Raw genomic sequence first — 27,373 nt, 5'->3', positions numbered from 1 at the left:
CAGCCTATGCCTATTAAGAACACCAAAAACTCACAAGAGAAATACCTACATTATTTTTGGAGCATAACCATCAGTTTCTCATAAAGAATGAAATACAAGTCTTGTGACTTGGGCCATAGCACTAACAACCCCAATTTAATGACAGTTTCACTTCATGCCTATCTCAATCTATGAGTGTCTCCTCAAAACCCTCACCCCCAGTTGCTGCCATTGATAAGACCTCTTGAATTGTCAACAAAGCACAGTATCTTTTTGGTCCCACACTATGATTTCTCTTCAGATTTTTTGCAGCCAGAGTGGAGTATCCCAAAATTGAGGTACTCAGGTCTCCCCCTCACTGATATTTATAAATCCACTTACTCTAGTCATAGTGGGTAGTAACGCTTTCCAGCTGCCTAACTAGTGCATGTACCCCTTATCTAGGAAACCTGCAGATTTTCAAACTGTAACAACACTCTCATTTAATTCTAGTTGAATGAGGCTACTGACTGCATTCTTAAGAACCCAAACCTAATTTTTCCTCACAAAATGTGATATATGAGACTGTAAAGGCACAGATTGATGACTTAGCTTTTCTTTGGACATCAGTAAGATCGCATGAGACTTTCACATGTCGTCAAAATGTACCACTTATCATCTTTGTAGATTTAAATAGCATCATATTTCTATCAAGTTTGTACAAGGTTCACTACTTTCAAAATGTACACAAATGAAGAAAACTTACATTTTTTGGCATTCCTTTCGTTCTCCCAACATGGGATCTCCCATTTCTCCAAGAATGGTAGCTTCCACTTCATATTGAACAATAAGTGCTTTTTCTGATGGATGTACATCAATATTTCCTCCTTTAACTTTCCTATAATGTAAAATAAAAAGAGGCATAGCTAGATTAAAAACCTCACAAAATGTCCATGGTTTTTATCTAGTTTCTAGTTCCAAAAACATCATGTGGGCTGGAGTAACATATGCATATGAATGAGATCGATAGTTAAGATGGCAACATTTCCCAAAGTGATCTACAGATGCAATGTGATCCCTATCAAATTCCCAAAGCCTTTTTTGCAGAAATGGAAAAATGATCCTAAAATTCATATGGAAACACATGGTACTCTGAGTACCCAAAACAATCTTGAAAAAGAAGAACAAAGTTGGAAGACTTACACTTCCTGATTTCAAAATGTACTGCAAAGCTACAGTAATCAAAACGGCGAATTACTAGCATAAAGATAAACATATAGATCAATGGAATAGAATTGAGTCCAGGAATAAAAAACTGCCTACAGTCAATTGATTTCAACAAGATTGTAAAGACCTTTCATTGAGGGAGAAAAGAATAATCTCTTAAGCAAATGGTGTTGAGACAACTGGACGTCCACATGTAAAAGAATGAAAGTGGACCCTACCACACACCACATAATTAATTCAAAATGGATCAAAGACATAAATTTAAGAGCTAAACCTAAAAAAACTCTGAGAAGAAAACACAGGGGCAAATCTTCATGACCTTGGATTTGGCAATGGTTTCTTAAATAATGACATCAAAAGAAAAAACAACTAAAACCCTAAAGACTCCACCAAAAAACTACTAGAACTACTAAATGAAAGTCTCAGGATACAGAACCAATATTCAGAAATCTGTTGTGTTTCTATACGCTGACAACAAATGATCAGAAGGAGAAATTAAGAAAACAATCCCATTCACACTTGCATCAAAAAGAATAAAATACATAGGAATAAATTTAACCAAAGAGGAGAAAGGCCTGTACTCTGAAAACTATAACACATTGAAAAAAGAAGCTGAACAAGATACAAAAAAAATGGAAGGATATACCTTCCTCATGGATTAGAAGGATTTATATTGTTAAAATGTCCTTACTATCTAAAGCAATATACAGATTCAATGCAATCCCTATTAAAATGCCAATGCATTCTTCTCAGAATTAGAACAACTAATCCTAAAATTTACCTTGAACCACCAAAGATCCAGAATAGCCAAAGAAAGCATGAGAAAAAACAAGGTGGGAGGTCTTACCCTCCATATCAAACCACACTAGAGAGAGCTCTTTTTGTCCCTCTCCTGCAAGGATGAAGACCATCCTCAGCAGTCACACTGTCCACATACCAGAAAATGTACGAGACTTGATGTTTGCCTTTTGGACCATCTTTACTACATGCTCTACTTTGTTCTGAGGCCTCACAAATGCGTTCTCTCTAAGTGGACATCACTCTGAAAGGAAGTCTCTGCAGAGGGACTTCAACCTTACTAAGGTAGAACTCAGTCTCTTTGCAAAGAGAAGGAAGAGCTCTGGGTTGACAGATGGTGGGGAATTAGCAAGAACCTGGCTCCTGTCTGCACGCTTGGCAGTCAGATACGAAACATGGTCCAGGGTGTCAGCCTGGGCGTCCATTACAAGAGGAGGTCTCTGTGTGTTCACTTCCCCATCAACACTGTTATTCAGGAGAATGGTTCCCTATATGAAATCCGAAAATTCTTCAGTGGAAAACACATCTGCAGGGTTTGGATGAGGTCTTGTTCAATATCTCAAGCCCAGGAAGATGAGTTAATTCTTGAAGGAAATGACACTGAACTTGTATGAAATTCAGCTGCTTCAATTCAACAAGCCACAACAGTTAAAAACAAGGCTATCAGAAAATTTTTGGATGGTATCTATGTTTCTGAAAAAGGAACAGTTCAACAGGCTGATGAATAAGATCTAAGTTGTCCAGCTACAGAAATACCCAAGATGTCGGATGATTTCTCAGTTGTAATATTTCAAAGATGCAATAAAAGTCATGTATTGGGAAGAAACTATACTACAAAGTTACAATAGTGAAACAGTATGGTTCTGGCATAAAAAGAGACATGTAGATCAACGGAATAGAATACAAAGCCTAGAAATAAATCCTCGCTCATATAGTCAATTGATTTATGACAAAGGAGGCAAGGATATCCAACGGGGTAAAGACATGCAAAAAAATGAAACTGGATCACTTTTCTTATGCCATATACAAAAATACACTCAAAATGGATTAAAGACTTAAAAGTAAGACCTGAAACCATAAAACTCCCAGAAGAAAACACAGACAGAAAACTCTTTGACATCATTCTCAGCAATATCTTTTTTTGGATGTCTCCTTGGGCAATGGAACTATATCAAACTAAAAAGTTTTTACCCAGCAAAGGAAACCATCAACAAAACAAAAAGACTAAATGGGAGAAGATTTTCGCAAATGATGTATCTGATAAGGGGTTAATATCTAAAATATGTAATAAACTCATACAACTTAACACCAAAAAAACAAACAATTGAATTTAAAAATGGGCAGAAAAACAGACATTTTTCCCCAAAGAGGACATACCAACAGACACATGAAAAGACGCTCAATGTCACTACCATGTTTCCCTGAAAATAAGACCCAGCCAGACCATCAGCTCTAATGCGTCTTTTGGAGCCAATATTAATATAAGACCCGGTATTATTTTAATGTAATATAAGATCGGGTCTTTATAATAATATAATATAATATAAAATAAAATAAAATATAATATAATATAATATAATATAATATAATATAATATAATAATATAATATAATATAATATAATATAATATAATATAATACCGGGTCTTATTTTAATTTTTCTCCAAAAGATGCATTAGAGCTGATGGTCCAGCTAGGTCTAATTTTCAGAGAAACCCAGTAATCATCAGGGAAATGTAAATTAAAATCACAATGAGACACCACCTCACACCTGTCAGAATGGGTATCATTAATAAATCAACAAACAAGTGTTGGCGAGGATGTGGAGAAAAAGGAACTCTCATACACTGTTGGTGAGGCTATAAATTAGTGCAGCCACTGTGGAAAACTGTATGGAGGATCCTCAAAAAATTAAAAATAGAACTACCATATGATTCAGCATTCCTCTTCTAGGTATTTATCCAAAAAAACCCAAAAACACTAATTTGAAAAGATATATGCATCCCCACATTCATTGCAGCATTACTAGTAATAGCAAGATATGGAAGAAACCTACATGTCCATCAATAGATGAATGGATAAAGAAGACATGGTAATATACACAATGGGATATTAACCATAAAAAGATAAAAAAACAAAACAAATGAATAAACAAAACAGAAACAGACCCATAGATATACAGAATAAGTTAATGGGTACCAAAGGGGAGAGCACTTGGCGGATGGGAATAAAAAAAAAGAAAAAAAATCAATGATTGAAAAGTTTAAAACACTAAATATAAAAAAACAACTGAAGAAAAAAATAGACCTAAAGATATATTTTTATATAAAAAATTGTATCTATAAAATCTATAAAATTTTATATTATATCTATAAAAATATATAAAAATATATCTAAATATGTCTTTAGAGATAAAATATATCTATATATAAAAAGAGATCTATACATTTTTTATGCCAGTACCATACTGTTTTGTATATGAAAGATACAGTGAAGAGGGTGAAAGTAGAATCTAGAACATATAAAAAACTTTTTTCTCCAAAGAAGACAGACGAAGGCCAGGAAGCATCTGAAAAGATGCTCAATGTCACTAGTAACTAGGGAAATGTAAATCAAGACCACAGTAAGATACCACTTCACATCCATTAGAATGGTCTTAATTTTAAAAAATAAACAAGTATTGGGGAGTATGTAGAAAAACTGAAACTCTCTTACATTGCTGGTGAGAACGTAAAATGGTGCAGCCATTGTGGAAAACAGTTTGGTGGTTCCTCAATAAGTTAAACATAATTAGCATATGACCCAGCAACAACTAGGAATATATACCAAAAGAGTGAAAATAGGTTTTCAAACAAAAACTCGTACAGGAATGCTCACAGTAGCTTTATTGACAATAGCCAATAGATGGAAATAGCCTAAATGTCCATCAACAGATGGACAAACAAATGCGTGCTATATCCATACAATGGATTATTATTCAGCTATTAAAAGGAATGAAGTACTGTACTGAAAAAAGCTAAAACATGGGTAAATGTTGAAAAATTATACTGTGTGAAAAAAGCTTTACACAAAAGCCAAATCCTTATTTCAGTTACCATATACTTAGGGCACTTATCATAAATACAGTAAAACAGTAACTTCTTATGCTGTTTAAAGTCTGTATTCCTTGCTACATTATAACTACCATAAAGGCAAGGAAAATACATCTCATTCATCTAATACTTTTTATCACTAGGCTGAGTGACTTTTACATGGTAGAATTTTAAATAACTATTGAATGAATAAATGCCATTCAATCTTAAAATCCTTCAGTGGTTCCCCATTGTTCTTCTAAGTCTCAATTCTTTACTACAGATCATAAGTCCTCTATGATTTGGCCCATTTGTCTTTGTAGCCTTATTCTCACTCCATTTAGTAACTATTTATTGAGTACTTATGTTCCAGGCACTGTGCTGGCACTGGGTATACAATGGGAAGTTAAGATACATAGTAGCTCATCCTTTTAAAGCTTACAGACCAGCAGGAAAAACAGTAAAGTAGTAAGAGTGGGAAAGACAAGGTAGTAGAAGATGTCATGGGAACCTGGCAAGGTATATCTGACCTAGAATGTGTGGTGTGAAAGGTCGTCTCAGCAAAGACGTTCTGTAAAAAAAAGATGTGTAAGCTAAAACAGGAAAGATGAGGGGTTAGCTGGGTGAACAAGGCAAATTCCAGACAATGGGAAGGGCATGTGGAACCTAACAATAAAACACATAGGCACCTAACAATAAAACACATAGGCATCTAGAAGAAGCTATTTCTGCAAGGCCGAAGTATGGAATTACTGGGTGTGGGATGGGATTAGAGAGATGAAGCTCAGAAGATCGGTGCTGTAACTCTAAGAGCAATGGAAAGCCATCAGGGAGTTTTAAGCAGAGGCAAAAAACCAACCAACCAAACAAACAAACAAAATCACTGGCTGCTATCTGTCTATTTAATTGTGTGGATATCTAATTGAGAATATGAACTGTGCCTATTGCATCATTTCTCCCATGACGGAAACAATGCTAGGCGTACACTAGGTATTTATTTGGTGAGTATTTATTAAGTGCTATTGAGTCAAAATACAACTGGTCGAACAAAAAAATGAAACCCAAGTTTTGATTCTAAAATCTGTTACACATGTAAACATAGAGACACTAGAGACTAGAGATTTCTCCGTGATAGCTACAATGAAACCACTGACAATAATCAAATTTTGAGTGAATCCATTAGATTGAAAACATACTGCTATCTTGTTAAAAACAAAATATGAAAGTAAATTACAAAAGAAATATATGTGATCATTATCAACGAACCAATAATTAAAACAGAAGGTTCTGTCAGACATCATAAATCATCGGGCCTGTATCGTTATATGTCAGCCGCATATTTCTAATCTGAAAGCAGACCATGCAAACTTTTTGTTATTTATTTTGTCAAAATTAGACAAAACTGAGAGGCGTATATTTTAACCTGTCCCGATTCTGTCCTTATTTTGCTTCAAACATGACAGCGACTCGTTCCGTTTTATTTTTCCAAATCTAGGTAATCGGGCTTTAAAAGCAAGCAACAGGTTGAGAATTATAAATTGCAGTATGCCCAAGGGCCTATACGGGTACAAGAATCCCAAGAAAAGCTATCTTCTGGTACAACAATATCACATGAAAATAAGCCACAACCGTGGCTCCTTGCTCGAGAACAATCTTACTTTTCAAGTTGAGAGAGAGAAAAAATTTTTTATTTTCTCTGGCACAAAATTTTCAATCAAGGTATGTGAAAAGATCAACGTAAGCAAAATTCAGCGAGGAAACAAATACTGACTGCATCCTCGTTCCGATCACATATTCCTTCTTACAACGTTTACTGATAAAGCCTGGCGGATAGCTTCAGACAGATTTGCAGAAAATGAGAAGGACGTGCAGTGCACGCCTCCATGTCACAAAGACGGTTGACTGGTTGAGTCGCCGATTGTTTCGATCCCTTTTAAGAGTCTATAAGAGATAAAAAGATCTTTCCGTGATAACCAGGGTCCTGCCAAACCAGGATGAGTATCTTCAGTAAAAGTGTATTATGACTCTTACAATATGATAATAATGCCGCCGACTTCCGTGCATATTTTGTCTTTTAAAAGTATTTCTTGGGGTAAAAAATAATAATAATAATAATCTCATTAGATTTTGACGTTAAAATAAAAACGTGACATTCAAAAAAAAAAAAAAGTATTTTCATAGTTGGTCCTCATCTCTCTCCGTAAGGTAACAGCTGCCCCGTGTTTAGGTGAGGACACCGTCCCAAAGAATACACGGAAAAAAAAAAAAAAAAAAAAAAGAATACATGGGACCCTCCCCCCCCGACGTGTGTAAACATGGAGAGTCCTGATTATGACTGTTTTTCTATTGGATTACGGCTAAGTCCTGGTCCAGCCAGAGGCACCTTCACTTATTTTTAATCAGCTGATCTTGGACAGGAGTGAAACAAACAATCCCAGCAGACGAACGACCTTGTTGCAGGTGTACCTGACACCAGACAACACGAGGGGCCTGTCCCTGGATCGCCGGGAAATGACAGCGTCCACAGGGCAGGACGTGGGTGGCGCGGCGGGGCAGGCACACGGCGCGGGGACAGCGCGGGGACAGCCGCGCTCAGGCCGCCCCTCCCCCGCCGCCTCCCCGCCGCGGCCGCGCCTGCACCGGCGTCACCTGCCAGGGCGCCCCGGGGCTCGGCCCGGGAAGGGGGCGGGTTTCCTCCGCCCTCCGCGCGGACCACGCACCGCACAGGGACGCGCCGCGGCGCCGCCCGGGCCCCGCAGCCCGGTGAGCGGCGGCAGGACCTCGCACGCCCGGGCCCCCGCCCCCGTGCCCCCGGCCCCTTCCCGCCCTCGGACTTCTCCCCGGGTCTCCCGCCCCCAGGCTGAGCATCCACGTGGCTCAGGGAGCCTCCCCCGAGACCCTCTGAGGATGTCGTCGGGGTCCCGAGCCAGGAAGGGGGCACCGGGCACTGCGGGGTCGGCACCTTTTGAGGTATCTGGCGTCCTCCCCTTGCATGGCGGCGGCGACGACGGCGTGGGGACGCTTCGGGGTATCTGCCAGAGCGATTTCCGGAAACGGTGGCCACAGGACCCCGACCTCCGCAGGCGATGACAGTCCCGAGGCCTGCAAGGCGGGGCGGCGGCGGCGCTGCGGTTACCACGGTGAGGCCGCGGCTCCTCCCACCGCCCCAGACGCCGGAGCCGCCCGGACCCGCCCAGAGACGCCGCAGCAGCCCCGCCTCAAGGCGCATGCGCGCGCTCCGCCGCGCCGTACGCGCAGGCTCAGTGGGAGGTGCGGGGCCCTGGGACGAATCTGACGCACACGGAGCAGAACGTCCAGGTATTTGCGGCGGATTTAGGCGTGGATGAGTACGCAGCGGCGCCCCGGTCACTGCCCCCCTGAGAATGAGAATTGAAACAGTCCTCCCAGTCGGCCGAATTGAATGTCAGGTCCTCAGCTCGAACAGCGGGCGAGGGAACCCGTTAGCCTTTTAATTAAGAGATCGCTCTAGAGCTGTCCAGCCCTTGGCCAATAACAACCTGGAAAGGGAGGTTTGTATGGGGGGGATTGTGGGAAAGGAACTGCCCTGATTGCTCTGAGCAGCTCTACCTTGTGGAGCTGCTCTGACCCTTGTACAAAGTGAACGCGGTTAACGTCAACTTTGATTCCGGGTCAGAGCTTTGCCTTCCACTTTGGTGTCCTAAATATAAAATGCACCTGCTCCCCCCGCCCCCCACCCCAGCACCGCCAGCACCGCCCCGCACACACCTGAAACTCCAACTCCTGCAGTAATTGTTCCTAAATCAAGGAGTGTGTGGAACTGTTTCCTTGGCAGCAGGTAACCGTTGGCAGGGCAGGCCGTGGAGAAGAAGGGATGCTCTTGAGTCTTGGCAAGTGAATGCCCTCTGCTTTCAGGTCGAGTCCCATGGGCTCAGCGATGGCATCTAGGCAAACGATTCAGGTTCCTGGACTGAACATTCCTTGAGCGCCAGCCTTGTGCCAAACAGGCACACAAAAAGAGACTCCTCCCCTTTCTCTCCTCACCTGTAATGCCGTTACCTTCTCTTCCGGTTCTGTGTTTCCAGTCATTCTGGACCGTGCCTACATAGTTCCACTGCCTTTTTCAAATGCGATACATTAATGCAACGTGCTCCGTGGCGTATTAAATACAGAGACACGGTCTAGACCCGCCAAGAGACGTTGTTTTGTGTCTGCCTACCCCTGTGTACTGGCTACCCTGTTTCTGTCAGTGTGGCAGTCATTCTTTTGGTCTTCCGAGGAAGAATGTGTGGAGCTGACTTTGACATTTTCCTCTGTGCCATGCCCTCTTATTAAGCTATGATAAAATACTATCATTTCTTCCTTCAAGGTATTCCTACAATCCAGCTTTTCTTCTCCATTCCCACTTCCAGCTACGAGTCTAATCACTTCTTACTTGAAATACTGCCATTCTTTCCTATCTGGACTTCCCATTTTTGGGTTTTCTTCCCCAAATATTCCTTCTAAAACCTGATGTAAAGTTTTACAAGTTATCATTCATGGTTAGTTTACCTTAACCCCCCCTCCCCCCCCACACACACAATACCTAAAATCGCCACATCACAATATCCATTAAAATGCATAGATAACAAGCCCTCTTACAATATAAACTCCTTCAGAAGAGATTTTGTTTTGTTCACTTCTGTATGCTTAGAACAGCACCTGTCCCATGGTTGGTATTGAATAAACATGTAGAGTTTTAAATACATACTTGAGCTTGAAACAACAATAACAACAAAAATCTAGAGGAAATGCCCAGAGCCAGAAAGAAAGAGCTGAAAACCAGAGCAAAAAGGACATAAACTGAAAGTGGGACTGAACTGGAGAAGGTGTCAGTGTGCAGCAAGGGGATAAAGGACATGGGTAAACTTATTTTTTAGTTTAAATAAATTGAATAAATGTTTTAAAAAACATCTCCTATGAATCAAAAAGAAAAAGACAATATCCCAACGGGAAAATTGACAAAGAAGAAAAAGAGAAAAGAGGAATAGCAAAAAAAAGAAAAACAAAAAAAACCCCAAATACGAAAAGATGCTCTTCCTCCTTAATGGTAAGCAGGAAGATGCCCATTAAGACCATAAAAAGATACAATTTTGTGTGGACCAGAGTGTAAAAATTAAGAAGTCTGATGATAGCAAGTGCTGGTGAAAATGTGAACCCCCGGAAATAGTTTAGTAAACATTTCACGTTTGAGGGTACATGGGGTCTACTGCTTGAGAAGAAAATGTGTTATTTTGTAAAGTTCAATAGGCATATACCCTAAATCTTTGCAATTCGAGTCCTAGTTATATGCCTCAGATCATTCTAGCATATGTGCACAGTGAGGTTTGAGAATTACCCGAGCAGTATTGTACTCAATAGAAAAAGAAAAACAAAAACAACTCCAAAATATTTTTATGGTCATGTCTCATTGGTTTCCACGTGGCTTCCGTTGACATCATCGTGAGGGAGGTTGCGAAAGTATTAGTGGGGAAGAAGGGCACCTTGTTACAGCTGGGCAGCGGTGGAAATCTAGGCTGTGCACTTGGCTTTTGCTGATAGGGGTGAGAGTGGTACCATAGTTATTCCACAGTGTTTGGATGGAGTAGGGAACTTAATTATTTAAACACATTCAATGTCTTCTTAGCTTTCCCCTTTCTTGTCCCTTCAGCTGGAGAAAGCTTTTCTTGGGGCATTTGTCTGCTTCTCTTGGCTTTTCTGAGTTGCTAGCTTCTCCAGCACCCAGCGTGGAACATATCAGGCAAAATGGAAACTCAGGGAACTTCTTACTGTGTCATTCGTTGGGTCCCGAGACTCCTACTGTATCTGCCATCTCTTTACCTTTCAGTGTTTTGTTGTTGTTGTTTTTATGTTTGTTATATGCATAATATCCAGAAATTTTAGCAGTACTTTGTAAGAATAAAAAAATGCTTCTCCTTCATCATGGTCTTAAGTTTGAAGTTGGTTCAATTAATTTTTGATAAAGGTGACAAATAAGTCCAATAGGATAAACAGTTTTATTTTTTTAACAAAAGGTGCTGGAAAACTGAATATGCATCTAGAAAATAAATAGGTTTCAATTCTTTCTTTACATCATACTCAAAGATTAACTTATGAGGTTCATAGATACAAACATTAGATCTAAAACTATAAAACTTCTAGAAGAAAGCATAAGAAAAAATATTTGAGACCTATGGATTCGCAAATATTTCTTAGACATGGTACACAAAGAACTAATCATAATATAAAAAAATTAATGCTACTTGATGTCACCAAAATTTAAAACTTCTCTTTGAAAGACAAAATGAAAGGGAAGTCATGTACTAAGAAGATATTTGCCATAAATATGTCTGACAAAAAAATTGTATTTGTGGTATAAAAAGAACTATTGCAACTTAATAATAAAAACCTAACCAGCCTAATTAAAAAATGAGCCAAAGATCTGTACAAACACTTCACAAAAGGAGATACATGGCTGGCCAATAGGTATATATAACTCAACTTTATTAGTCAGCAGGGAAATGGAACTTATTCCATAGTGAGATGTACTATACACTTGTATTAGTTTTCTATGTCTGCAGTACCAAATTACTGCAAACATAGTGATTTAAAACAATACAAATTTATTATCTTACAGTGCTGTTGGTCAGAAATCTGGGATGGGTCTCAGTAGGTTAAAATCAAAGTGGTCAGAAGGGTTTTATTCCTTCCGAGAGGCCCCAGAGGGGAATCTGTTTCCTTGCCTTTTCCAGCTTCTAGAGGCCATCCACATTCCTTCACTCATGGCCTCTTTCCTCCATGTTCAAAGCCAGCAACAGTGGGCCAAATCCTTATCATACTGCCAACTGGCTAGTCCTCCATCTGTCATCACATTGTTCTATGACCACAGGCAGGAAAGGTTTTGCACTTCTAAGGATTTATATAGGCCCAGCTGGATAATCCAGGATAACCTCCCCGGGTTACGTAAGGGAGGTCCTTCACTGTGGTTACATCTGTCAAGTCCCTTTTACTGTGCAAGGTAATATATTTACAGGTTCTAGGGATTAGGATGTGGGAATCTTTGGTGGGGGGGTCATTGTTTTGACTATCACAACACCCACTGTCATGGTTAATATTGAAACATCAGACAATACCAAGTGCTGGCAAGAATGTGCAGCAACGGAAGTTCTACAATGCTTATGAGAATGCAAAATGGTGCAACCGTTTGGGAAAATAGTCTGGCAGTTTCTTCAACACCTAAGCATACATTTACCATAGGACCCGGCCATTCCACTCCTAGATATTTACCCAAGAGAAATGAAAACACATGTCCACAAACACTGTTGTTTACAAACGTTCATGGCAGCTTTCTACATAATAACACAAAACTGGAAACAACCCAAATGTTGATAAATATGTCAATTGATAACTAATCGTGGGATATTCACATAATAGATACTACTCAGCATTAAATAAACCAAACTACTGATGTAGGTAACAACATGATAATAGTTCCCACGTCTTAGAGTTATTGTAATGTTAAAGGAGATAGTATATATAAACTTATGCCGGGGTGATTATCACATAAATGATAGTAATTGTTATCACCTGAATAAGGTGTTTGAAAACCATATTAATCATATGACTATGGACAAGTCACTTAAGATCCCTGTGTCTTCATTTAGAAAAATTGGGATAAATGCCCATTGTAAAAGATTGGGGTGAAGAGAAAGTGAGTTATAGTTTGTGAGAGTCTTGTAGGCTGTAAAATTACGCAGAAATGCTAGAAGTTATAGTATTTCATCCTTACATTTGTCAACTGTATTTTGAATACTGAACTAGAAATAGTTTAAAAGTATTGAGTAAAAGTGATTGTTGCTTCACGGTTTTATCATTTAACAGGGGGAGAGAAAAAATACAAAGTGACATAAAACCACCTCTGACAGAACCATTTAAATACAGATAATCCCAGTGATACATCAACACTCCAAGGACAGTTAGAGCTATAGGAGTCAGGCTGCATTGCTTTGGGAAGCCTTCCTGTTAATACCACCGTTTGCTCTTTCTGCAAACCTGTTCCTCCTTGAAGCTTTCCCCAAGCTCCAGACTCAGTAAAGTGACTTCCCCATTGTCCTACTGTATTTACTGTACTTTATGGACATGATTTGTTTATAGCTCTATCTTCTCCAGGAAGAGTTTTTCAAATGGTACACAATCTTGGATTTCCAATTACATGTCTGATCACAGTGCTTGGCACACAGTAAGAACTAGTAAATGATAACTACTGCTGTGTCAGATATAAGTAGAACCATCAAGAAACTCATAGTCTCCAAATATGTCCACAAATAAGTGTTGAATAAGTGATGCATGTCATAGGAGCAGCATGAAACAAGTAGAATGTTGGCACAAAGGTGGGAATAATCCACTCATATGATGGAGAGAGGCTCAGAGCAGGGCTCACAAAGGTTCACTAATAATTCACTTAGCAGAGAGTCTACCAGGGACATCTAGGGAAAGGCAACAGTATGTACAAAGACACAAACATGAATCATCATTGCATATTTAGGCAACTGCAAGTAGTTGAGATGGTTAGCGAATTAGGTTCAGGTGTGAGAGCAGTGAAAAATATGTCAGGAATACCCAAATTGTAGAGAGCCTGGTATAAAAGAGTATGGTATCTGGATATTTTCTGCAGGAATAAGGAGCCACGAAAGCGTTTTAATATAAGAAAGTCATATGTTGACATTTATTACTTTTAGCAGTATTGATTGTTCCTTATTTTTTCTACACAGAAATATAGAATAGAGTTGTAAGAATTACATTTTTTTATCATCCACATACATTGCTTTGAAATTTTAATCCCGATTTGCTTCAAGAGTCCATAGAAAATCCTTTCTTACCTTGTGACTGCCTTTGGGATATCATCAAATGGCCATTGTTGTCCAAAGAGTCCACATCCACTGGCTATTAACGCGGTCATCCTCTCACTTTTCAACTTAACGTTAGCTCACATTGCACATCCTAATGCAAAGGTGATTTCAGTTAAAAGGACCCTTTAAAACACAACCTCTTGTTGATAGTGGTAACCTCTGTTTTACACTAGTATGACATAAGGCAACAATTATGACATCATGGGTTGATGCAAGGGTCAGGAGGTGGGAGGTGGCCCACTAGGAAAACGAATAATGAATCTGTGTGCTTTTCTCCTTCCCTGGGTGCTTTTATAGCCTGAACCATACTTGAGAAAATCATTGTGTGATAGGTCATCCTGATGATCTTTGGAGACACGCAGTCAAAATGAATGTATTGTCCAGTATAAATTAGAAGATGTATCGGTCACACACGTACACACAGTTATGCACACACAAAAACACCTGCATTTGTGAATTTGTCTATGTGACTATATATACCTATACTTTGAGTTGGAAGTTCTTTGCATGAGAGCATGGCCATTGTTATGCTTCTGTGTAAGCACTTTTGGAGATATGCACATGGATAGCATGGTGAGGGAGGAAGAGGGTCTGAGTATTTCCAGCCAGATCGACTGTTTTTACGAATTTAAACAAAATGTATAAGCAGGCATTGCTTTAGACTTCAGTATGCAAAAATCAACAGAGGTAGTTCCTGACTTGAAGAATTGTATCTAAATCCAGTAGAAATATACACAAAGTGAATAAAGAAATGAAATGCAAAACAATACATTCTATGATAGAGCTACAATGTATCTCTGTAGAAATCCAGATGAATGTCGAATCATTAAACACTTAAGGCCTATTCCACACAAGGCACTCATCTAAGAATTGAAGCTATAAGGAGAATAACAGACCTTACCCTGAAGGAGGTCAAGTCTACAAATCGGCACTCAGGGAACAAATAATTGGTGTCTCAGCCATATTTTCCACACATCTACAACCCAAGTCATGTTTATTTTTTTCTGGATCCTGTTATTTTAAACTGCTTATCTCTTGGTTTTATTCTTATACAGATGATGCCACCATCATCTCTTTTCAATGCATTGATTCAATTCCATAATCTCTCACAATGATAGACGTTTCATTTCTATTCATTTGAGGTAGGGATATTAAGTAAACCCAATCTGTCATTTAATACATTTGTTGAGTGCATATTATGTGTTCCAAGCACCATTTAGAGATAAAGAAGTATAGTCCAGTTGGGATAAATTCAAGCAATGGCTATGGAAACAAATATATATGTTATAGAGCAACTATAGATGTTTCCTCTGAAGCCTTAGTAGCAGAATTAGAAAATTTTTAGAGCTGGAAAGCTTAGGACAACTACTGCCACCCACACGTCTGCTAGAAGGAGTTGAAAGCTATTTGGTCACCAAAGAGTGCTTTCTCCTCTTCCCCTACCTCTTCAAGAAAGATAGTGCCATAATATAAATGTTTGTGACATACCCTCGGGGTCTTTAAGAACAGACTATCATGTCCAGTTCATTCCAGATCAGTTCCTAGCAACTGCCAGTTAGCAATAATAACTTTGAAGTTGGGTGAGCAATGAATCTGTGTTTCCAGGGTTGAAATATATTGTGTTATCATGGGTGACCTAATCTCAGCCTTATAAGAAAGCAGATGAAATTAAATCCTATGTTTTCTGACTTTAACTAAAACTTTTATTTTTCTTAGTTTTACTTTTCTTTCCCTTCTCTTCCCCACCCTTTTCTTCCTACTTCGTCCCTTCTTTCCTCCTTCTTCTTCTTCTATTTTTTTTTTGTGTGTAGATAGCACATATGTCATAAAAATATTGGAAATAGAATTGTTTCCGATTTTGGAAATGTCCTGCCAAATCCACGTGTCCTCAGTGGAGCCATTACTGTATCAAGAGAGGATGTTCATGTATTTAGCAAAGACCCCAAGAAATGGTTGAAACGAGGTCAGGATCTTTCCTGTATGTGTTAGTGACAAAACAGACTTAAAATGCATTTTGCTTTGATTCACACTTCAATTCCTTGCCCACAATCATTTTTTTTTTTTCTAAGAGGGAGAGGTGAAAAATAAGATGCTGCTACCTCAAGCTTGACTCATTGTAAAACATTTCTCTCCCATCAGTCCTCTTCCTGCCTTTCCTCTTCTCTGGCATATGAACTTTTATCCAAATGAGTCAGTTGAGAGGGTGTCAATCGTTGCTCCGAATAAAAGATGCTAGTATGCCGGCACCAAAAGAAAACAAAGTAAAAGCAGGGTAAACACCACGCTGATTGTCCACTGACTTCGTTTGTTCACCTCCTCAGGACATGGTGAAGTGTATTGCCCTTGCAATGTTCTCTCTACAGAACTCTGTCTAAATACCGAGAGGTATTTAGACATTGTAACCAAGAGGGCGTGCTGGTGAAAATTTCCTCCATTTGAGCTAAGGAAGCATTAATAGCTTAAACATTTTTAGCCAGATTGGTTTCATTTTACCTTATTAAATATCTGCATGGCTCCCAGAATACCTTTTGTTTTTAGACCTTGAGATGTCAGGCTAGGATTGATTCCAAGGTTATTCTTAATGCTAGTACGTTTGAGTTTATAATATCATTAAAACTGAACACACGTGAAAAGCCTGAACTGGGAAGTCAAATATAAACTCAAGGAAGGAACACATGCTCTGTTCTTTCATTTTGCTGGTCAGTTTACTCAGAGCAAAGGAAAAAAGCAAAACAGGCCACAGGAAGCTATCAGGATCAGCTTATTTCTGACTTCTACTTATGATTTGTGTTATCGTTGCATGTTTTATAGCATTCAAATAATTTGGGTTCTTTTGAAATCGTCAGTGAAAGTTTCAGGGCTTTCTGGTGTGATTTCACTGTGATTGTTATGGGATTGAACCTCCATATATTATTTGTTGTTGACTTTTATGAAATTAGTTTTCCAGAATGTTTAAAAAGTATAGCAGCATTTCTAATTTCACAGACATTTCTTGTTTGCATACCGTGTTAAAAATACAGCATGTTGCTTTCCGAGATTTCTTAGCTCGGTTCACCTTCCCTCCCTTTGTCCACATCTTCTTTCCTTAACCTCTGTTGTCTCTCGCTAAATTATGCTTCCAGTCCCAGTAGTTTTTCCTCCTTATAGAGCCTGGGTCCCTGATGGGTCAGGTTTCAGAGTTCCTAGAGAGCAGACTATTCACCTTGATGGAGTTTACAGCAGGTTCTTTACACTTGCACGCCCCTGGAAGGAACCATACCTTTCCTAGTTTCAACCACTCATCTGAAATGGACCTGTTGTACTATCTGGGTAGCAACTGTTGGATGTTTTTGGTTCCTTTATCCCCAGGATCATCAGATGGCTGTTTGACCCCCTGACTTTTCCCACACACATGCCAATGACCCACGTCTTGTGGCCTTTAGTAGTTTGTCTCCACCTGCTTGTATTTTGAGGTTTGTGTTGTACCTTTGGTTGGATTTTTGTTGTTGCTTTCTGGGTGCTGTCTTTGTAATGTGGTGATTTTGGAGGACGCAAATGCTACGTTGTCACTACCATTTCCCTAGAATCCCACGACAGTTGTCCTTTTTATAGAAAAGGAGCCTGAGGCCCAAGGAGGTAAATTTACTTGCCCAAAACCACACAGCTCACAGCAGAAGATAAATATACATGATGGCACCCTGGTAAGTGCCTGGCACAGAAACTGCTTCCTGCATGCTCTTTCCGTCCTTCCCTTCCTTCCCATCGTCAGTTCTTCCTCATTTACTCCAGAGCATAGATGTAAACCTACTTATTTCTGACTTCAAAGCTTCTGCAGGCTCATTGAAAGTGTTATGCTTCTTCCCATGATGTGAAGTCACTGGCACTTTTAATTCAGCAAAACCGTTTGAACAAAATTGGTTTCACTAAAACCTAGACTCATGTTGCTCTAAGAACAGTTTCCTCTCTGTTTTAATGCTCATATGCTCTTCAAATGGGATTCAGTAAACTGATGCCCTTATTTTCATGAACCTATTAATAGGCATTATATAATTCTTGAAAACCCTTCTGTGTCATCCTCCACTGCCACTCAGGGGACCACATTTGATAAGGACTACACGAGAGCTGAACCTGAAAAAGCCTGATTTCACTTTCAGATTGAAAATCCACGCATTTAAAGAGATTTTAAACTTGGACAAAGTCAAATGTCCTGCTTTTGAAAAATCTCAGAAAAGCACTATTTTGATTAGAAAGCTGTACCGTTCGGAGACAAGTCCATAAAACTCCAGGCCCCATGGGTTAGGGGGCTTGGATCATGATACCTGACTGAAACTGAGTCATTCAAAAATTGAGTGGACCGTGAAGGCTCCCAAGGAATTTATACTGTTCCAGTCGTCATGTAAAAACTCCAATTTACTAATTCTCCATAATCCTGTACGTAAGGCCAATTAGTAATTAGATCTTGGGGAGCAGAGTTTTGCTGAAGGTATGAAATCACCATACAAGTCCTAGGGGATTTATAGCTCTATTTCAAGGCATCGCCTTTATAAAACCCGGTTCCAGTTTTTGGCTCCATAATGGATTTCCCAGGTTGGTGATACACCACACAGAAAATGCCATTTCCTTCTTTTTTTCTTCCTTGGACTTCCTGCTCTCACTGTGCAGGCTTAGTTCACACTGTTTGAATTTACTTATTGTGGTTTGCATAAAATTATCCTTCACTCATCTACACGTAGTAGATAATGATTATTTGCCTATAAATCTAACAGGTACTGAGTTTTATTTACCCTCCTGCTCGGTGGGCACTTTCTGAACAAACGGGCCGTTGTTCTCGAAACCGTTTCCATTTTTTATGAGATTTGGAACTGTTCCTCCTCGTTGCTTTGTGTGCTTTTTAGCAGCTTGAGGCTCCTTCTTTCATGGTGTTTCCTCTGGAGCTGGTGTGAACAGAGGCTCTTGGTCGAGTGTTAATATCCCGCAGTGTGGCTTGCTACATGGACAAGATTGATTCTCTAGGCTTCTGGAAGCTGCAGCAGACAGGACTTTCACAGCACACGCAGATACACACACAGTCATGAATGGTCACACGCCTACGCTCCCCCTCTCACGCTCTCTGACTTAGCCTGTACAGAAACACGCCAAGAAATCTGACCCATGTTGACTGGAATGTTGCTTTGCATTCATTTCCAGAATATTTGGAGCCTCACATGTGTTTCTCATTAACGCCCATGTTTGATTGTTCTGTCATTTTTTAAAAAATTAAATAAACCTGTATCAGAAATTGTCACCTTGCTTTAAAGAAGCACAATTAGCTCCCTTTGGGGGAGCAAACACACAAAAATAAAGAATGGGAATAAAAATATTTCTGCTCCTTTACATATATTTCCATTAATGAGAGTGGCATTAAGACATAATAATACATTTGAGGTTCAAGGGATTTTAAATAGCTTTTGACCAAATCAAGCGTAAAGTAGCATTACTTATACAAAGAAACTCCTCTAAAACATAGCCGATTAATGAAATGTGGTTTAAAATCATGTCTGTTTTAAATATATGTTCAGAATTAAAAGTTACTGGGCCAGAGACCAAAAGTTAAGTAAGCTGATACTTGGATATAATTATAAATTTGGAAGTACATTGTTTCAACCCACAAAGGGATGATTTGGTAAAGTATGATACCCAGTATAACATACTTAGGCCTAAATGACTTCACAAGTTTCAGAAAATGCAGTTATTTGAATCCATTTCTAATTTGCGTAAAAACCTACAGGCTGGCCCCAAACTCAGCCAGGTAATACGGTGCTCCCTTTATACAAAAGCAAAAAACAAATTAAAAAAAATCTATCTATTATCTATCTATCTATCATCTACCTATCTATCAATCATCTATCTATCTATCTATCTATCTATCTGTCTATCTATCTATCTGAATCCAAGTGGCCAAATCAAATGTTTCAAGACCCAGATATCAAGTTCAAAATTGTCTCCTTACTCCTTACCTATTCTTTCATCCTACACATTGGATAGTATTTTATATATTAATCATATTGTTTATTTTCTATATTTGACATTTTAGGGGACATGGGGACCCCGAAAGGGTTATCTAACTCCTAGAGATAACAAACAACTTGCCTAGGAACACACCTTTGATATGCAAACCAACCAAACAAAGCCCATACCTCCAATTGTATTTATCAAATACGCAACAAGCCAATCCTCTCCCTGCCCTATATCACGGCAGGGCCAGGTACCAGACAACTAGGGACCACCCCCTGCAGACCAGAGCCCACCGAAATTATTCAAACTATCCAATCCTAAGCTTATACAGTGCACATAGCCTGCCTCGCTCATTCCTTTCTTCCAAAAGCTTTATGAAATGTCTGGCATATGAGTTCCCCTTTTGTCCTTCTGCCTCCTGAATTACCCAAGTGCTTTCCCATGGGGCTCTGCAAGCCAGACAGTGCCCCTCCTCTTGGGAACTGTAGGTAATAAACTGTCTTTTCAATGGCACTCATCCTCTCCCCTGATCTGTTGGCCTCACCACACCTAATTAAAACAAATCCAGGGTACATTTTAATTCACTTTGGTACCCATTCCTACTGTAGACTCCTGGCCTCTCTCTACCCCTTTATGCTTCCTAATTTCTAAAGAGTTTTCTCACTCTGGACCATGGTTACCATTACGAGACACTCCTTTTTAGTGAGGTATCCTCTGGTAAAACTCCTGTCCCAGACTAGTCCCTTGAATCAGCATAGACTCTGGCTTTTGAGGTAAAGATGTTCCATCCTGCCAGGCGGAACCCAATCTTCACTGCTGCCTCAGGGATAGAGCGGCATGTGTCAACTGTGATGGACTTCTCCTGCTGGGCCTACCCTGGGATCCACTATCATCTGAAACCCGCAACTAGTCTCACCAATCATACTTCAAATCCCACTTCTCCCATGAGATAAAAAAAACAGCTTTCTGTCCAGTCATCCAGGCTCATTTCTGCTCTTTTTTTTTAATACTATATATTCTCTATCATTTCCACTCGACCATCTCCTTAGCTTCTAGCCAAAGTTGTACCATTCCTTCAGTCAGTTATAAAATCTCCAATAATATCCTCTTCCTTGTACTTGATTATATTTAATTGAACATTGTGCTCTTTGTTGTCTTTTCCTCTCTATTTCATGTGCATTTTTCCTAGCTAGCCAAATTACTAGATTTTAAAATACTTGGCACTGTATAAAAAGCTTGGAATTTGGAGTCAGAGGACTTGTGCACATTCTGTTCGAATACTATTACGTACCAACTGTATTAGTCTGTGTGGATGTTCCTAACACAATAGCAGGGTGCGTGGCATAACCAACAGAAATGTATTTTTCTCAGAGTTCTGAACACTAGAGGCCCTGGATCAAGGCCAGGCAGTGTTAGTTCCCAGTGGGGACTCTGACTGGCTTGTGAACAGCCATCTTCTCACTGCATTTTCATGTGGCCTTTCCAAGGAAGGCCACGTGGAAAGGGAGACAAACAGAGAGCTCTATTCTGTCTGTTCTTACAAGAACACCCATCTCACCCGAATACTAACTGGATTTCTGTGCATTAGCATGCTATCTGAGGACTTTTCCACCTGGCTCCTCGTTACTTTCTCAGTTTAGCTACCACATACGTATTCTCTTTTCAAATCATAAGACTGCTTCTAAAACCCCACAGCACTATGTATTCTTACTACTCTAGAACTGGTTGATGTAGTTTGCTTTCTCTGGGTTTTTCTTCTCTTGATTAGCTCCCTTTAAAATTTCAACTCATTTTTCAGTGCCACCTTTCCTGAAAATAGTTACTGATTCTCAAAACAGAATATATTTCTCCTTTTTCTATGTTCCCTCAGCACTTTTGTTTATGCTGTAGAATTTACCCTTGTGTATATCACCCACCATAGTATGAATTCTTTGAGATAAAGGATTGTGTCTTCCTCACATTTGTTTCTTCCTTCTCAGCCCATTTCATTTCCTAGAAACCTAGAGCAGTTCCCCTTAAACTCAAGGGAGGGTTGTTATAATAAAGTCAGAAAATCAAATGAACTAGCATATACTGGACACTCAAATAAAGTTATATAATAGAATACACATTTCTTTCTGAGCTAGAGGACTGCATTAACCTTGTTGTGTGTGTGTGTGTGTGTGTCTTTTATTTATTTATATTAATGGTTTAGCAAAGTAGACACTATAAGATGAATCGACTCTGTAACAGAAGCCATAGGCATGAGTCTACAGAGGCCAAGCATGGCTGTTGAGGATGGGACATTGTGGACATCACTCATTCATGGAGTCGCCTGGAGTTGGAGCCAACTCAACAGCACGACACACACAACGTGAGCTGTTTGTATCACTGTAACCATAGGATGATGCTGATCACACAAACCAGAGTCTGCATGGCAGTAGAGAAAATTCAGGGACTAAAGGAATGGTTGATTGGTTCACCTAAGGATTCCGTAAGTTCTGAAATCAAATGTTACCTGTGGTATTCATTGCTAGCCTTTGCAGAATTTTATAGGCAAAGTAGATGCTGGCCGTGGTGCTGAAGATTCAGATTGCATGTCATGATGTCTTAGCCCTATGGTCTTACACAACGTCATAAAACTCAAATCAGTGCCCTTCTAGCACAACTTGAACTTATTTCATAGATTATATTTTAACGTGTGTTTATATATGATTCTATCAATGCCCACAACACTTATCAGTTCTAACTGGTGTTTCTCAACATGGAGTAGGTTGAAGTACATCATTCCTGAATCATTGAATTATTTTTCAGGGACTTAAAATGTGAGTGCAGTTATCTAGCGTTCTCTTATCACAACTCCATGTGAAAGTACTGTGGAAGAGTTCATAAAATTAAGGCATTGTCGACCAAATCAAGATGCAGGTACCAATAAGCATTCATGAGAGGCAGAGACCTTCATTGAAGAAAATCAGATTTACTATGTAGACATTTATCCTCAAATTTATTTATTGGATACATTTTTGCTTCCAGGCACAGTTTTAATGCTGATAGTAAGAAGTGAGGGAAATTGCTTATATTAGGGAAGTTTTGAATTAAGCAGAATTGATATTCATCTTGAGATAGATTGGGTATACAATATTTTTTCCTATTATGTCAGCTTTACTTGTGTATGAATATTTTTATGTCTGTGTGTCACTTAGACCTACATGGAACCTCAGTGTGGAGGTAGTGAAATGTCACTATGCTTATTCCTTTCAAATTTTAAGTGAAAGTCATTGGATAATAGGCTCTAAACATAGAGGAGAGGAAATAGAACACATCTTTCAAACACTTGCTAAAACATTTTTAAAGACAATATCTTTCCATTCTGTAAGTTTCCCCCCCCTCCATACTGCTGTCTTATCTCACACAATCATGGAAGGATAATAAATATACAGATGTTTCTTGACTTATGATGGGGTTACATCCCGATAAACCCATCTGGAAGCTGAAAATATCACAAGTTAAAAATGCATTTAATACACCTAATCTACCCAACGTCGTAACTTAGGCTAGCCTACTTTCAACGTGCTCAGAACACACTCTCCAAAAACACTGGCCACACAGCACACTGCAAAGTATCAGTTGTTGAACCTGCACTGTCTGACAGGAAGCTGCATCTCACCCCGCCGCCCGGCATCACCAGAGAGTATTGTACTGCGTATCACGAGCCCAGGAAAAGAGCAAAATTCAAAATCAGAAGTATGGTTTCTACTGAATGCATATTACCTTTGCACCACAGTAAAGTTAAAAAGTCTTTCCGTCGAATCACTGTAAGCCAGGAACTGTCTGTAAACACATTTTGTAAACTAAACCTTCCATTGCAAATGCAAGATTTTGTCACTACTACGTATTTCAAATCGGGTCTTGATTCTAAGCCTTTTCACTTGTTAGCCTACTCATGTCTAGGTACATATAATAAGTCATCAGTTAGACCCAAACTGCCTCAGAGCCTTCAATACTTGGCTTTACCTGGCACGGGTGTTGGCTGCCTCTTATCCTGGTTCGTTTCAAATTTGCCGATTTCCTGGAAGCTTCATGGAAAGGGCATACAAGTCAGGCCATCAAGTGCATGCCCATCCTGCTCTAGTAACCTCCTCCCCAATTCCAAGTGCCTATGTTGCACTGAGGAGCCATCGAGCTGCCCTGTATGTCCTTGACAATGCTTGTACCATCTTAGACCCTGAGAGTCAGTGGATTCCAGTGGTAGAGACACCAGTGCTCACCAAAGGTCCTTCAGTTCCCTGCCCCAAACCACCTACCCACTTCTGATCCCTGCTCTCTAGACGCAACTCTTTTAGCTCTTTGTTCTGCATTTACCAGCTTATCTCTAAATATCGTGCCTTTACTGCTATTTGATATTTTTCCATTTCAGGGACTAATATCTACTGATATCCTTTTAGTGGAAAGTGAAGATTTAGGTTTCTTACACCCCTGCCTTCTTCATACACCCCAGCCCCACTTCATTTCTCCCATTTTTTTCCAGGTGTTCCATCACAATTTTAAAATTAAATTTCTATTCAATATATGTGATATGATGATTATATGAACAGTATTCATAGTGGTTCCACGTAGTTATAATGATGTACATTTTTATTCTTCTATAACGTTCAGTTTTCTCTGGAATCAATAAATACCTCCTTTTTTAGTTCCTCAGAGTTCTAATACCTATCACAAATTCTTCCTCTGTTAATCTCTTCCTGTTATAGCCAACATCTCAGGTAATCCATTTGGTTCTTCCTGGAGACGTCCTTCTTGCTCTAAGCTGGGCCAGTGATTTTCTAGAAAAACTGCACACCTGCCGTTATGGAGGTTTCTTTTTAATAGCATCCTGGGGATTTTTTTTTTTTTCTTTTCACATGGATTCCTCCTTTTCCTGGATCCTACAGATTCAAGATTCTATTTGTCACTTAGTCCCTTTTTAAATAATAACATTCTGCCCTTTAATTTTCAGAAGGTCAGCTTTGAACTTCAAGGGTCTGCTAATCTTTTTCTCAGTGCTAATAGAATTCCAATTCTTAACCTTAACAACTTCAAGTCTTCCTGATAGCTGGTGAAAGAAATCTGAGAAAAACCCAAAGAGGAAAAGCTCCCCCATTCCTGACAGTTACGTAAAGCAGATATACACCCCTCTGCATCATAAAACTCATTTTGATAAAATGATCACTGGAAAACGTTTACAAAAGTCAATTTTATGCTCCTGTGCAGTCTTCAGAGTTGTGTAAAAATATATTTGCCTATTCTGTTATTTGTTTAAAACTGTTCTTGGAAGTATTATTTGTACAAAGGCAACTTTTAGACACCCAGACATAAAAATTTGTTGGTATGTCCTAGGAATTAGATTGCTTCTAAAATCTACAAATATGACTGATTGTATTATTTAATAATTTGTTGCCCTGGCAACAATATTCAAATGGACATTTATTTTTTGTGAAAAATTATAAATATTTCTGAGGTTTATTTGTTGAACAAGAAAAGGATTATAAATGAAAAAAAGCCATGACTGTTGTGTTCTTTACTCAAAAATCTAAGAGTTTTGTCTCCTTTAGAACAAACAATCCCATGTCTTTTTCTTGGTTTGCACTCTCATTTTGGTGCAGCACATTTTTAGTATCTTTCTGTAAAATAGTGCACGGAGGCTAATTTCTGGTGCCTTCTTTCATGTCAAAAAATGTCATTCTCTAATTCCCAATTGATAGCTTGTCTGAGTATTATTATTTTAGTATTAAAATCATTGCCTCTCAGATTTTTGAAAATCTTCCTCTATTCTTGTCTTCCAGGTGCCACTCGGAAGTACAGTGATGATGGTCTGGCCATCCTCATCGCTCACCCGGTTTATTGCACAAACCTCCTACCTGGTCTCTTTGCTGCCCCTCTGGCCTCGCTATAATCCATCCTCAACCCAACAGCAGGGTGATCCTTTTAAAAAGGAAGTTATAGCATGGCATTCCTCTACTCAAAAGCTGACAATGACCCCCCCCCCCCCGAGTACCACCCGTGACAAGGCCCTGAGTGCTTTGGGCCTGTTACTTCTCTGTTCTCATCTCTACTGTCCTCCACTGTGCTCCAGGCAGCTGGCCTCCTGGCTGTCCCACACACATGCCACATGTGCTACCACCTTAGGACTCGGCTCTAGCTGCTCCTTGGCCAGGGACGCTCTTCTCCCAGATGTCTGCAAGGTGATGCTTCATTTCTTTCAAGTTGTGCTTAAAACACACCCTATCAGAGAATGGTCCTGATTATCCTGTTTAAAATTACACGCCACTTCCCTCTCTTCTCACTCCAAACCCCCCCATCTTGTTTGTTGGTTTGTTGGCACCTACCGGCGTCTAACAGGCTGTAATATTTACTACTTTCACATTTTGTCTATCATGTAAATGCCAGGTGGGCAGAGAACTTTATTTTGCCACTGATGTAGCTCCTGTACCAAATTAGTACCTAGTTGGTGCACAATAAATCACATTTGAATAATTAAAATGAGAAGCGATGATTATATCCCTCTTCCATGGAAGGTGACAGAGGCCCTTCATTTTAGCACTATCTCTGAGGAAAAGGTTATATGTGCAATCAAACTTTTCATCATCTCACTCCTTCCATCTGTTTTCCATATTGTAGATAGAATAATCTTTCCAAAATGCGATCCTGCTGATGTCAGCCCGTCTCCACCCTTCTTCCCCTCTGCTTCAGATGCCCCAAATAGCTTTCTATGTTTTTAGAATTAAGACAGAATTCCTTGACATGATCCATAAAACTCAGCTTAGACTGCTTCTTGCCTAAGCCAGAGGGCCTTGCAAAGGTCTTCCCTCTTCTTGGAATCCTCTTCCATTCTTTCTTTGCTTACTGAGCTTTAGGATCAAAGCCATAATCTAGCTAGGGAGATCCTGGAGATAGAACTCAGCAAGGGGCTTGAGCAGGCTCCTTTAAATTGAGGACTGAATATATACCATTTCAAAGTTTCAGATATGCACGATAAATAAATTCTGGAGAGCTAATGTGTAGTAGGGTGACAATGGTTAATAATATTGCATTGTATACTGAAATTTGGGAATACAGTAGATATTAACCATTCTCACCAAAAAAATTATATGAAGTGATGAGTGTTAATTAGTAAACACTTCACAATATATACATACATCAAAACATCACGTTGTATACCTTAAATATATACAATTTTTATCGCTCAATTATACCTCAGTAAAGCTAGGGGGAAGAAAAAATTTACCCCCATTCACACTCATTCTTCTAATAGTTTTTAATCTTAGTCTTAACAACCAACTATCATGTCCATGAGTTATGTTTTTTAAAAAAGAAAGAAACAAATTTTCACCTGAATGGGGAGCAGCCTTCTTTACCTCTAATTATGCTTCTACTTAACTCTGGCTTATTCTTCAGATCTCAGCTCAAGGGTGACTTTCTCAGA

At 39.4% G+C, this 27,373-nt stretch overlaps 2 protein-coding genes across 3 annotated transcripts in view; one reads left to right on the top strand and one right to left on the bottom strand.

Annotated features, from left to right (window-relative positions):
* The window catches only part of KIFAP3 (kinesin associated protein 3), a 118,199-nt gene extending 109,116 nt beyond the window's left edge, over positions 1-9,083 (bottom strand). Inside the window, exons 1-3 of one of the 2 annotated variants that reach the window (XM_081027024.1) lie at positions 8,801-9,083; positions 8,016-8,155; positions 725-856 (exon numbers count right to left, since the gene is read on the bottom strand). In XM_081027024.1, coding sequence (XP_080883150.1) covers positions 725-856; positions 8,016-8,047 — 164 coding nt within the window. In that variant the 5' untranslated portion in view covers positions 8,048-8,155; positions 8,801-9,083. Of the gene's footprint in view, positions 1-724; positions 857-8,015; positions 8,279-8,800 lie in introns of those variants that run through there. The other variant, XM_081027025.1, reaches the window with a different exon arrangement.
* LOC308487981 (uncharacterized protein) lies at positions 8,065-26,104 on the top strand. The gene is made up of 3 exons (XM_081027027.1): positions 8,065-8,371; positions 25,734-25,866; positions 26,028-26,104. The coding sequence occupies exons 1-2, from the start codon at positions 8,140-8,142 to the stop codon at positions 25,841-25,843; spliced, it is 342 nt and encodes a 113-aa protein (XP_080883153.1). The 5' UTR covers positions 8,065-8,139; the 3' UTR covers positions 25,844-25,866; positions 26,028-26,104.
* The last annotated feature ends 1,269 nt before the right edge of the window (positions 26,105-27,373 follow it).

This window comes from Rhinolophus hipposideros (assembly GCF_964194185.1).
Source record: "Rhinolophus hipposideros genome assembly, chromosome: 19".
Classification (NCBI taxonomy): Eukaryota; Metazoa; Chordata; class Mammalia; order Chiroptera; family Rhinolophidae; genus Rhinolophus; species Rhinolophus hipposideros.
This window is presented reverse-complemented; position numbering and strand designations above follow the sequence as displayed.

Coding starts and splice junctions, on each gene's coding strand:
- LOC308487981 (XM_081027027.1), top strand. CDS start 8,140: ATGACAGTCCCGAGGCCTGCAAGGCGGGGCGGCGGCGGCGCTGCGGTT. Junction 8,372..25,733: donor ACACGGAGCAGAACGTCCAG/GTATTTGCGGCG, acceptor CTTGTCTTCCAG/GTGCCACTCGGAAGTACAGT.